At 41.1% G+C, this 11,293-nt stretch overlaps 1 protein-coding gene across 1 annotated transcript; it reads right to left on the reverse strand.

Annotated features, from left to right (window-relative positions):
- Positions 1-615: 615 nt before the first annotated feature.
- On the reverse strand, positions 616-10,656 carry LOC144497892 (regulator of G-protein signaling 4-like). Its single transcript, XM_078219337.1, has 5 exons — positions 10,565-10,656; positions 9,430-9,531; positions 7,227-7,288; positions 2,581-2,747; positions 616-1,076 (listed from the first exon to the last, which is right to left on the reverse strand). Exons 1-5 carry the CDS (start codon positions 10,606-10,608, stop codon positions 897-899), a joined length of 555 nt encoding a protein of 184 aa, XP_078075463.1. The 5' UTR covers positions 10,609-10,656; the 3' UTR covers positions 616-896.
- Positions 10,657-11,293: the final 637 nt, after the last annotated feature.

Genomic DNA, 11,293 nt, shown 5'->3' on the forward strand with positions numbered 1-11,293 from the left:
ACAAAAAGGGTGGACATCTCAGTATAGGTGTTATGACAGTGAATACATATGGTAAATAAATAGTTAAAAAAAAAATCATAGAAACCCTACAGTGCAGAAGGAGGCCATTCGGCCCATCGAGTCTGCACCGACCACAATCCCACCCAGGCCCTACCCCCACATATTTACCCGCTAATCCCTCGAATCTACGCATTTTAGGACTCTAAGGGGCAATTTTTAACCTGGCCAATCAACCTAGCCCGCACATCTTTGGACTGTGGGAGGAAACCGGAGCACCCGGAGGAAACCCACGCAGACACGAGGAGAATGTGCAAACTTCACACAGACAGTGACCCGAGCCGGGAATCGAACCCGGGACCCTGGAGCTGTGAAGCAGCAGTGCTAACCACTGTGCTACCATGCCGCCCGAATCTTTCTTGTTCTGTGTTTGTCAAGAATATAATTGTGTAGGTTCAATATCTATATTGAACCTACTTGAAAATAAAACATTTGTTAAAAACCCCTATGTTTTATTGAGAAAGCAAACTTGTTCATATCTCCTGATATCAATGACAACACTGTTCTGCCGAATTACAGTCCATCAAATTGTGACAAACACAGAAACTAAGAATTATTATTTATAACTACTACTGGAAAAAAATTGAAATATATCTTTTCCTGAAGTGGTGCAAAAATGTTGTCTTCATTCTCAGGCAATTAAAGTGCTGTTCTGGTCAAATTTATTTGCAATAACTATCAGTGACAATTAGAGTTTGGACCTTTCCTTTCAACATGATCTAACAAATATTCCGACATTTTTATCACATATCAACAATTTTGTGTTGATATTCCTGGTAAACTTAAGCATGCGAGTGCTGCGGGTCAGATGTCAAAGGCGTTTGTGCTTTGCCCTTTTGTTAACACCTTGCCTGAGTTTGATTCAATAAATCCAAGTATATCTTTGACTTGAGGAATCTGGGGTAAGAGTCTTTCTGCATCAAGGTTTGGATTTTGCTCTGTGCCTCATCAAAGCAAGAGGAAGTTGGCTCAAGGATATTCTTTCTTGTATTTTCTCTGATCTCAGATTCCAAGTTCACCTGGAAGTGTAAAAGGAAAAATCCGTCAATATCACAGCATTCATTCTACTTTGTTACTCAGAACTGAGAGGCAAAAGGGGCACATTTTGTTATTGTGTTTTATTACAATTCCAAAGTTATCTTTGTACTTTTATCATAAAAATAATTTCATTAATCTATTACCATTAAGCAATAAAAATAGTGGACAATAGAGGCTACAAACAGTGGTGACGATTTATCCATCTTTAAGTATAGCGAGGCATTATTTTAATGGTAGATTATTGATTGGATTTTAGGGGGAAGAATAGTACCCTGGGTGGCACAGTGTCCGGTCAACTCCTCAACCTGCATTTGAAACTATTCTTGACAGTTGGATAAAGAGGTTCACTTTGTGAATGTGTCTCCATCTGTCCCTTATTCACCCAGTGATCAGTCCTTACTGGACACAGGTACACAGAACAAGACGGCATGCAAATTGGCACGAAACTGCCAATCTTATTTCTGCAGGCCATACAAATGTCTGGCATGAGAGATGGAGAAACATGATGCTAATAAGTTGGGGATTGTTCTTTTGAAGTTAAGTTAAGGCACATTTCTGAGGTGGATTAGAAGTGGGTTTCTTTTAAATACATATGGAATTTTACATTTTTACATATTAGTTTACACTGAAAACTATGTCAACGTGCCTTGCCAAAACATTATATGAAAAATAATTTTTCTCATTTTATGTTAAAATACTCAAGATCCACATATGGTTTGAGTTTAGAATCCAGGCTGACACTCCAGTGCAATATTGAAGGGTTGAATCAACAATTCAAAAGGATTGTTGAAAGTGATACTTTTAGATGTAAAGTTAAACAGAAACTCCATCTGTTTAGATGGATGGAAAGGATCCTGTGACACTATTTGATGACGTTCTCCCTGGTGTCCTTGCCAACATTCTTCCCTCAACAAAAGTCACCAAGACAAGTTGTCTGGTTACTTATCACATTTCCTGTTTGTGGCTCCTTGCTGTGAACAAAATGGCTGCTGCATTTTCCTCTATTGCAGCAGTGACTTTACTTCAACAATAATTAATTGGTTGTGAAATGTTTTGGGACTTCCTGAGGATGCAAGGTGCTTTGTAAGTTTTTTTTTACATTCTTCTTCATTATAAAACACATACTGGGGAGGGGGTCTATTGGATCCCACTTCATCTGCATAATGGAGAACTGGGCCTCCATCTTTGTTTTCTAGGAAAAAGTAAATATCAGGAACAAGAGCGGACTATTCAACCCCTTGAGTCAGCTCTACCATTCAATTTGTTCCATAAGAAGTCTCACAACACAGGTTAAAGCACTGCTCCTGTTGGACTTTAACCTGGTATTGAGAGACTTCTTATTGTGCTCACCCCACTCCAATGCTGGCATCTCCATATCATTCAATTTGTTCATAACTGATCTGTGCCTCCACTCCACTGGCCTGAGATACTTAGCCAGCAAAAAGGTCTATCCCACTAAACCTTCCTCCATGATTGCAGACTTACCTCTCTGGGAGCCTCGACTGCGATGTATTCATTGAAAATCTTCTTTGCCTTGGAGGCCAGTTTTGCAGGTGACTTGCATTTTCTGTATTCTTCACACGCCAGCCAGAACCGGATGTTTTCCTCACTGTATTCAGACTGGAGAAACTCGGTGAATGCAACCAGGCCATCTGAGGGGGAGAAAGGAAATGAGAAGCCTCGTGAGTTAGCAGTAACTAATAGACAATTTACCAGCAGTTAGTGGACAATTAAAGGAATGAAATTACAGATGGCAGTGTTAATGCCAAATGCGCTTGCAACAATTAACACTTTATTTTGACAGAAGTGTTAACTCAATTAAGTTAATGGCATAACACTTCAGTTGAGACAGCAGAGAAAGGAGAATTTGATGCATTGATATCAACTGCAACAGTAATTTCTACCTTTGAGTGTCAGGTGAAGAAACACATTTGCAACTTGCCCGCTAGTACAATTGTCCAATGTCAAAATCTAACCCAACATGTCAGCTTCAAACTTGTTTGTTCCAATCAGCCAGTAAACACAATTGAGAAACTAGGGTGCCAGATTTTCATTTCCGGCCGATTGTACAATGCAACAATTAAAGCTAGCAACATCATTTGTCTCATGTCTTCGGATGGAAAGGGTCACAAACCACAGTAAAATGCTACTTCTCATTCTTTGCACATATCCTATTGTTTCATAATCAAATAAAAATGTCACTGGACTGATTTATTTACTGCCAGCCAGAGCATGGAATCAGCTCAACCGTACAAGGATGATTTGAACCAGGGCGGTACGGTGGCACAGTGGTTAACACTGCTGCCCCACAGCACCAGGGCCCCGGGTTTGACTCCCGGCTTGGGTCACTGTCTGTGCAGAGTCTGCACCTTCTCCCCTGCTTGAGGCAGTGGTGTGTCTCCTGAAGATAAATAAAATAAAGTGCTGCATGGGTTTCCTCCCACAGTCCGGAAAACGTGCTGGTTAGGTACATTGGCCATGCTAAATTCTCCCTCAGTGTACCCGAACAGGCGCCGGAGTGTGGCGACTAGAGAATTTTCACAGCAATGTTAATGTAAGCCTACTTGTAACACTAATGAATAAAACAGAAATAGAAAAATAACTACAGCAACATTAAGCTGTAACTCAGCTCTCGGAAAAAAACAGCCTGCTGGAACATGTCTTCTTATTCATGTTCCCTTGCAACTTCAGTTATTCAGGGTTGATTAAGGACAGTCTTGAATTAAGTGTTGCAAAACTAATAGGAAAACGCATCTTCAAATAACTTGTGATGTTCTGCACACATGAACATAACATCAGTTCGCAGATTCTATCCAAGAAGTAATAAACAGTAAGTGACCCTCACAGTGACCGTGCCTCTGAATGGATTGTTGGGAATCAAAGCTGGCTGCTCTGTGACTGACAGTAAAATCCCAGGAGGCCAGTTAACCCAGATGTGAAATAGCATCTGCCACATGGCCCTTAGATGATTAGGACAGCTGACAACACAAACAAGCGTCCTGCCTCTCGGCCTCCAGAGCTGACTGTTTACACGTACATCAGGTCTGGAGCATGGGAAGGTCTTGCCTTGGCACAGAGCTGTGTGGGACTCCCTGGTGAATGAACCTTGGACTGCCAGATGAAACACTGTATCCCATCTCTCTAAGTCAGTGAGTGAGGGGGGGGGAAGCCGAGGCTTTGCTTTGAAGCGACAGCTGAAACTTCTCGCCAGATGAACTAATGATCCACAATAGGACAGTGTAGATTACACTGAAAATAAAAGATATGACCACCATCCCCCCCCCCTCATCCTGAGTAAAAATGGTCATCAGCTAGCTTTAAAGGGACAGTGTCATTCAAAGATAAAGCATTTGGCAAATCTTATCTTTTTTGGTCTGGGGTAGAGAGAAAAACCAGAAGACCCCTCCCACTAGCAAACAGGGCCTCCTAAAACCACACCAGGGGCTCAGTGGGGAAATCTTGGGAACAAGTTAAAGAGCAGGGCAAGGCTCCTGGCTGGACTATTATGGGTTTAACAATCTCAGCTCAGGTAGCAATGGATTCACACAACCTGCTCCCAGGATCTCCCAATTACAGAGTAGGGGCCAAAATTACCACTGTTCAGTGACCACTGGCAAAGTACAGGTGTCTGCATTCAAGTTGAAGACTAGCTTGAGGCAGTGGTGTGTCTCCTGAAGATAAATAAAGTAACGGCCAAAAAAGGCCTGATTCTGCTTTTATATGGCTATTTGAGTCAGTAGGAGAAGATCCCATCAAAAGTATGTACTGGACTGAATTTTACAAAGGAGCTGAAACTCCAGTTGCTGACTTCCAGAGCGGGAATCGAACTTACTTCAATGGGAGGTGGGACATGAGGGCAGCAATTTGTCAGTGGTGACCAATAATCAGGCCTCCACTGAGATTGTTATCCAACTGAGGACAGCGGCCACCAGCTCCCTAGAGCTGTCAGCCCAATCAAACTACCAGTATTGCAGCAACCTCATCAGCACCACCACTAGCAATGGTCATTGCTGGGACTGCATCACAAAGTTTTGTGCGTACCTCACTGCTGAGGCACCCTCAAAGAGGTGTCATTTCCTTTGAGGAAGTCGGGGCAAGGCTGTGGAGAGACGTCATGCTGTGGTGCATCATTGGCATGCTCGGCCCAGTAGCCAATGCAGCCAGGGACACATTTGTGGGATAGAGCATCCATCCAGGAGAACCAAACCCACAAAACAACTGTGAGGCTGCCAAGGTTTTATAGGGCAGGCTCGCCATATGATGGTGAATGCTCCTGATGTGGGCAAAATGGCCAGGTCCAGGAAGTGGCCCCTTAATCAGGCCATTAAATGGCTCAATTCAGCACCATTGGTGGCATGGCTTGGCAGCAGGAAGATGTTGGTCACCCCTCCCAACATCTTTCCTACCATACTGTCGGCCCTCCCACCCTATCTCCAGTGGATGGGAAAATTCAGCTCACTCACTCCCATTCAGGAAGGAATGAAGAGAATCTTTTCCTTTAAAGACAAGCAGCATACTCTTAATAAATTTAAATTTATACTTAAATAAATGAGTGTAGATTCTCAGTGTTGAGTAATTGATTTATTTTTTTCTCAAGACTATTTTTGAACTTCATCCTCTGCAGTGATATAAATTGGCCCCATTTATTATAAGTACATCCTGTGGATTAATGTAGTTTCTTGCTTAAACAAATAGCTACGCTGGAAAATGCAATTATGTATGCTTGTCCTGTTTCTGAATACAGGCTGGGTTTCTTAGCAACCATTTAGATTCAAATCCTACAGAGTATTTTGATAACTCTAGCAAGATAAATCTCGCTCTCTAACAATCCCTCAAAGCAAGGGCAACATTTGCCATGGAGTCTATAGCTAAAGTTTACACGTGGAGCCTTTTATTATGGGAAGGCTATTGAGTGACTGGAAAGGTAATGGCATAATGGTAATATCACTGGATTGCTAATCCAGAGGCTGGGCTATTACCCTGAATGTACAGGTTCAAATCCCACCATGGCTATTAAAAGAGTTTGAATTCAATTAACAAATTCAATAAATCTGGAAGTGCAAGTTAGTCTGTGTAATGGTGGGCGTGAAGCTATCATTGATTGTTACTTTGAGAAAGCACCTAGTTTGTTAATAAGCTTTAGGGAAGGAAAGCCTACAGTCTGGCCTACATGCAACTCCAGATCCACAGCAATGTGGTTGACTCTTAATTGCCTTCTGAAATGGCCACTCAGTTCGAGGGCAATTAGGGATGGGTAACAAATGCTGGCTATGCCAGCCGGCACCCACATTCGAAGAAAGAATAAATAAAATACATAGTTCTGGCTGCCCAGGAACTCTCCTGCTCTTACCGCCTGCCATAGATGTATCTTAAGAATTCACAGATTAACAATCTACCTGCTCGTCCACATCAAGAACGCACATTCCATATCCCCAGTGACCTCAATAACTCCAGTGGAATACCTTAATAACCCCGGTGAGATGGCACATCATTAAGTCTATAATTACCATTAAAAGTTCAGTGGAATACATTAATAGCTTTGGTGCCTTACCTCAATAAGCCCAGTGGAATGAACCTATTATTAGACCCAGTGAAGTACCTCAATAATGGCAGTGATGCACATCAAAAACCTCAGTGGAAAGCACTAGAGGCTTCATAAAACGAGGACAATTAATTTTAAAGTCTAATTTTGACAACTAAGGGAGGAAAATGGATCACTTTTATTACCATTAATTACAAATGGTTTGAATATTTTCTTGTAAAGGGGAAGTACAAATTTTAAATGGAGGTACATGATATTTTTTTAAATAACTGCAAGTCATTTAGATTTTTAATAATTACTATAGAGAAGCTTTTAGAGAATAAATGATGGCTTTTTACAAAGACTGTTGATTTCTCAAAAGCTTTGTATGGTGCGATGTTAACCATCTGAAATTAATGACTGCACTAATCATAGGCTATTAAGGACTTTGCTGAGAATGGTTCAGTAGCTAATGGCTTATACATCAATGTACTGAGATGAATCTCACAGGTTCTTCCATTTGCTGTAACTTTGTTTTGAAGCAAGTTCTCTAACACTACATATTGGTGAATATTGAAGCAAGTGTGATTATTAAAAAAGAACTACTTACGTTTATGAGATATTAGTTGTAGCAAAGATTCACCCCATTTCTTAACTTCTTCATTTTTGAGTCTATTCAGAGAAAGAGAAAGAGAATGGATCAATTAGAGGCCACATCTTTTCCCGCTATGGATTATCCCAAAGCGATGCATCTAACTAACCATTGCTGGTGAAGTAGTTGTGCAATTTGACTAGAACTGAATAAGGTCCTCTAGCTGACTACTGGTTAAGGAGCAAGGGCAGCATGGTGGCACAGTGGTTAGCACTGCTATGTCAGAACACCAAGGGTTCAATGCCCAACTTGGGTCACTGTCTGTGCAGAGTCTGTATGTTCTCCCCATGTCTGTGTGGGTTTTGTCCGGGTGCACCGGTTTCCTCCCACAGTCCAGTTAGGTGCATTGGCCAAGCTAAATTCTCCCTCGGTGTACCCAAACAGATGCTGGAGTGTGGCGACTAGGGGATTTTCACAGTAACTTCATTGCAGTGTTAACGTAAGTCTACTTGTGACACTAATTAATAAACTTTAACTTTAAAATAACTGCAAACCACTAGCTTAAATAGGATTTGCTTGGGAATGTAAATAACCACCTTAGAGTGTGAATTAGCACATATTTAACTACCCCTTAAATCTGCAGAGAAATTTCTACAAATGTGCCATTCCTGCATTTGCAAGTACTTTTTCATTGCAGTTATTACAGTTTTGTACGCTCAGATTAGATTCTAATCCACAGAAATAGATACACTTTTTAGAATATCAAAAATTGCAATGACATAAATTATTCAGCTGATGTTCCAGCAAGAACAAGATTCAGTATGCAAATAATTCTCCAACAAAACTTGTTGAGTTAGTGGTCAATCAGGTCCCAGTAATTAAAAAGTGCCCTTTCGGGTGGAAATTGAGCTCACTCAAAACCTATTCACATCCACAAAGTGAAATTAAGATCGAGGCCGGTTATCTCACTGTAGTCCGTGGCTATCTGTGCCACTGTTAACAACTGCAAAGAACAGCAAAGCAATGGGAATGATCAACAATTGGAAAGATGCCACTCTCTGTGGTCAGATTCCCTGCTCCCCCCGTCCTTCCACCTGAGTTGAGGAGACCTCAAGCAATGAATGGCTGTTTAGGTGAGGTACCAGCGAGCAGTACAGGTCAATGTAACCATACCCGAGCAAAAGTAGATATCTTCCAACGAGTAGTGGAGAATACAGTTGGTGTTGGGGGCAGATATTATTTGCTCTTTATGACTCTGCAGTGGTAATTTCCCAGTTCTCCTAATGTGCTCAGTTTAGCCCACATTATTGCAAATTCTGGGGGGGGGGGGGGGAAGAAAATTCTCTAACTTATCATAGTACCACATGAAGATTACATTCAGGCTATTCTCATCCATCTCACTTTAACTACCTCAACCACTAATATGGTTAAAATGCAACAGAAGTCCCTGGCCAAGACAAGCTGGAGTCATAAGCAATACTGAAGCTTCACCAGGCTGACTGAAGATATTAAATAAGGTTCTTTATATTTGTTGAATAATTGGTGATATTGGTCCAAATAGTATCACCCGCAATGAGCAGGAGTAAGGACAGAGGGGGCACAATATGATATTTGAAAACAGCAGAGATATTGAAAAGAGTTACCTTGTTATGAATGGATTAAGTTGTGCCCTTTGCAGGCCAACATATGAGAAAACCTAACCGTATCGACAAAAGGGGTATTTCTATCACCAGTGCACTAAGCAGGGAGGTGGAGTTGGGGGAGTGGGTGATATTAAAACTTGAACTCCATCCCACCCTACCCATTCTGCTGGTTATTAAGTGATCCCTCCTATTGGTTTTCCAGTAACACGATTAAACTCGATCTACTTGACTTTTTTTAATATTGACTTTTTCAACTCGCTTGATATTGAGGGTCATGAACCATATGACTTTCTACTGGTGTTGGCAGTGAGGGAGTGATCTGTGGCTAGGTAAGTGCTAGCCAAGGGAGATCAAAGAGTGGCTTGAAAAGGGGAACAATGAAAGACCCAGATGGCTTCCTTGTGATCACAAAAATCAGCACAGGGACTTGCCAATGTGTCTTTTAAAAGAAAAACTGGAAGCAAGAAATAAAAGAGTAAACAGAGAGACAGATTAATCTTCTTTTCATTGCATCGTGCATCTTACGATAAGGAACAGCATAAAACTGCTGCCTGAGATGGTTTCAGGGAGACAATTACCTGTGAGCTGTTTTGTCTTTCTTGATGGGTGCTGAGTTGTGATCGCTCAATGTGTCTGCTTTTGGCAATAAGAAGCCGAGACGATGCTTCATTTCCTTTGCGCTGTGTGGAATGGACACAAAATCGATTAATAAAAGGAGCACGTGCCCATTGTACAAAGATTACCAACATCTCTGAAACATGACATCAAGGTAACGTCCATTGACAATTTGAGAGTGTCTTGCACAATTAAATATATCCGTAATACAACATTTGAATGAACCCGCAGAATATATTCTGCCTTTATTTAAACAACAGTCCCTTATTGCACTGTTCTGTATTAAGGTTCAGTGTTTACAGATCTCAGCTTATTTTAAAAAATAAGGTGAATCACCACCCTTTAATAAAGCTTTGCTGGACTTTCACAGGGGCTGTTGTGGGGTGGAGTGACTGTATCAGACAGATGTAACTTCAACGGTAGGCCGAAAAAATATACTCCAGGGGTAAATACAGATTTTTCTTTTAATTGCCATATTCTGGGCTATTCTTGTTGCCTGTGCCAAGCTATTATTAAGACACGACGACAGTAACCAAGTCAATGCAGAAATAATTCTTTTGCGTCAATTATTTTCATTCATTAAATTCAAACCTTCAACAAACAGGTATCACATTCATGAAACTAAACACGTCACAACAGGCAAGAGTCTAATAAAGAGTCTATCAAAAAATACACCATACAGTGTTATCTTACGTGTACAGAGCTTGGAGGGATTTACAACAATAACATCTAGCAATATACACAGGGCGAGGACGAAAACCTTTTTGATCTAAATTTTCTGCTTTTAAAAATTGATATTTTTACACAGAACTTAAAGAAGCTATTGACCAGGTATCTGTGCAGGTCTCAACTTCATTCACCTCTCTGCGCCTTTCTCGCATGAGAAATGAGAGGCAGGCAAATCACTCAAACTAGGTTGCCACAAATGTTCCCATTTCTTTTTCATTTGAAACCTGCTCGCCTTGTTGTTTAAAGTCCATAAAATACACAGACATTTTAGTCTTTCAAGCTGCACTTGGTTAAACAAAATGTTAAGAGAACATCACTGGAAATATAAGCACAAAACGAGAGCAGAACTCCAAATAGATAAAGACATACCTTCTAAGGCAGGTAGCAGGCAGTGCAGCTAGTCCTTTGCACATGTTGCTATTAATCAGTCTCTGTTGACGAGTGTCAGTTCTATGGCAATGCTTTTGGGTTCTGGTGCAGCTCTCAGCAGCGACAGGCTTTTTATATGGTGTGCTCAATGGCCGGGTGCCAAACAGCTGGCCAATGACTGCCACTGCAGTAAACCGGCAGTGATGACGATTAACAGCCAAAGTCAATAGTCAGACAGTCATGATGCAGAGAGCAGCAACAATTCATTTCTCTTACCAGAAATTACATCCCTGAACTGTGTCCCAACACCTTTGAGAAGCTGCAATGCTTATCCCTGGGCTTTCCCCCGGCACAGAATTTCCATGTATCCTGGGCCTGGAGTCTACAAGGTACTAAAAAGGAAATTGTTCTTAGGTACACATTGTTCTTAATCCTTTCGTAATAGGTTTCTTTTTAACACTAACTAGCTTATGATACTAAGACACAATACCAATCGATATATCAGTTGAATAAGTATTTCTGTGGCACTTGGAACTCCTTCATTTCAAAACCAAACTAGCAAAACCCACAAAATGTCCCCTTTCTCAGACCATTGCTTGCAAATAAAACATACTTTGAAATGACCATTTAGTTTTTCCTGGGTGCCAGGCAATCTATTACCAGTCAATGGATTGTTAACTCCTTGAGGGCCAACCTAATTTTGTGCTGTGTTAGCTTTAGATCGGTTGA

The sequence above is a fragment of the Mustelus asterias genome, chromosome 8 (assembly GCF_964213995.1).
Source record: "Mustelus asterias chromosome 8, sMusAst1.hap1.1, whole genome shotgun sequence".
Lineage (NCBI taxonomy): Eukaryota > Metazoa > Chordata > Chondrichthyes > Carcharhiniformes > Triakidae > Mustelus > Mustelus asterias.

Coding starts and splice junctions, on each gene's coding strand:
- LOC144497892 (XM_078219337.1), bottom strand. CDS start 10,608: ATGTGCAAAGGACTAGCTGCACTGCCTGCTACCTGCCTTAGAAG. Junction 7,289..9,429: donor AAAGACAAAACAGCTCACAG/GTAATTGTCTCC, acceptor TTCTCTGAATAG/ACTCAAAAATGAAGAAGTTA. Junction 1,077..2,580: donor CAGTCGAGGCTCCCAGAGAG/GTAAGTCTGCAA, acceptor TTACACTTCCAG/GTGAACTTGGAATCTGAGAT.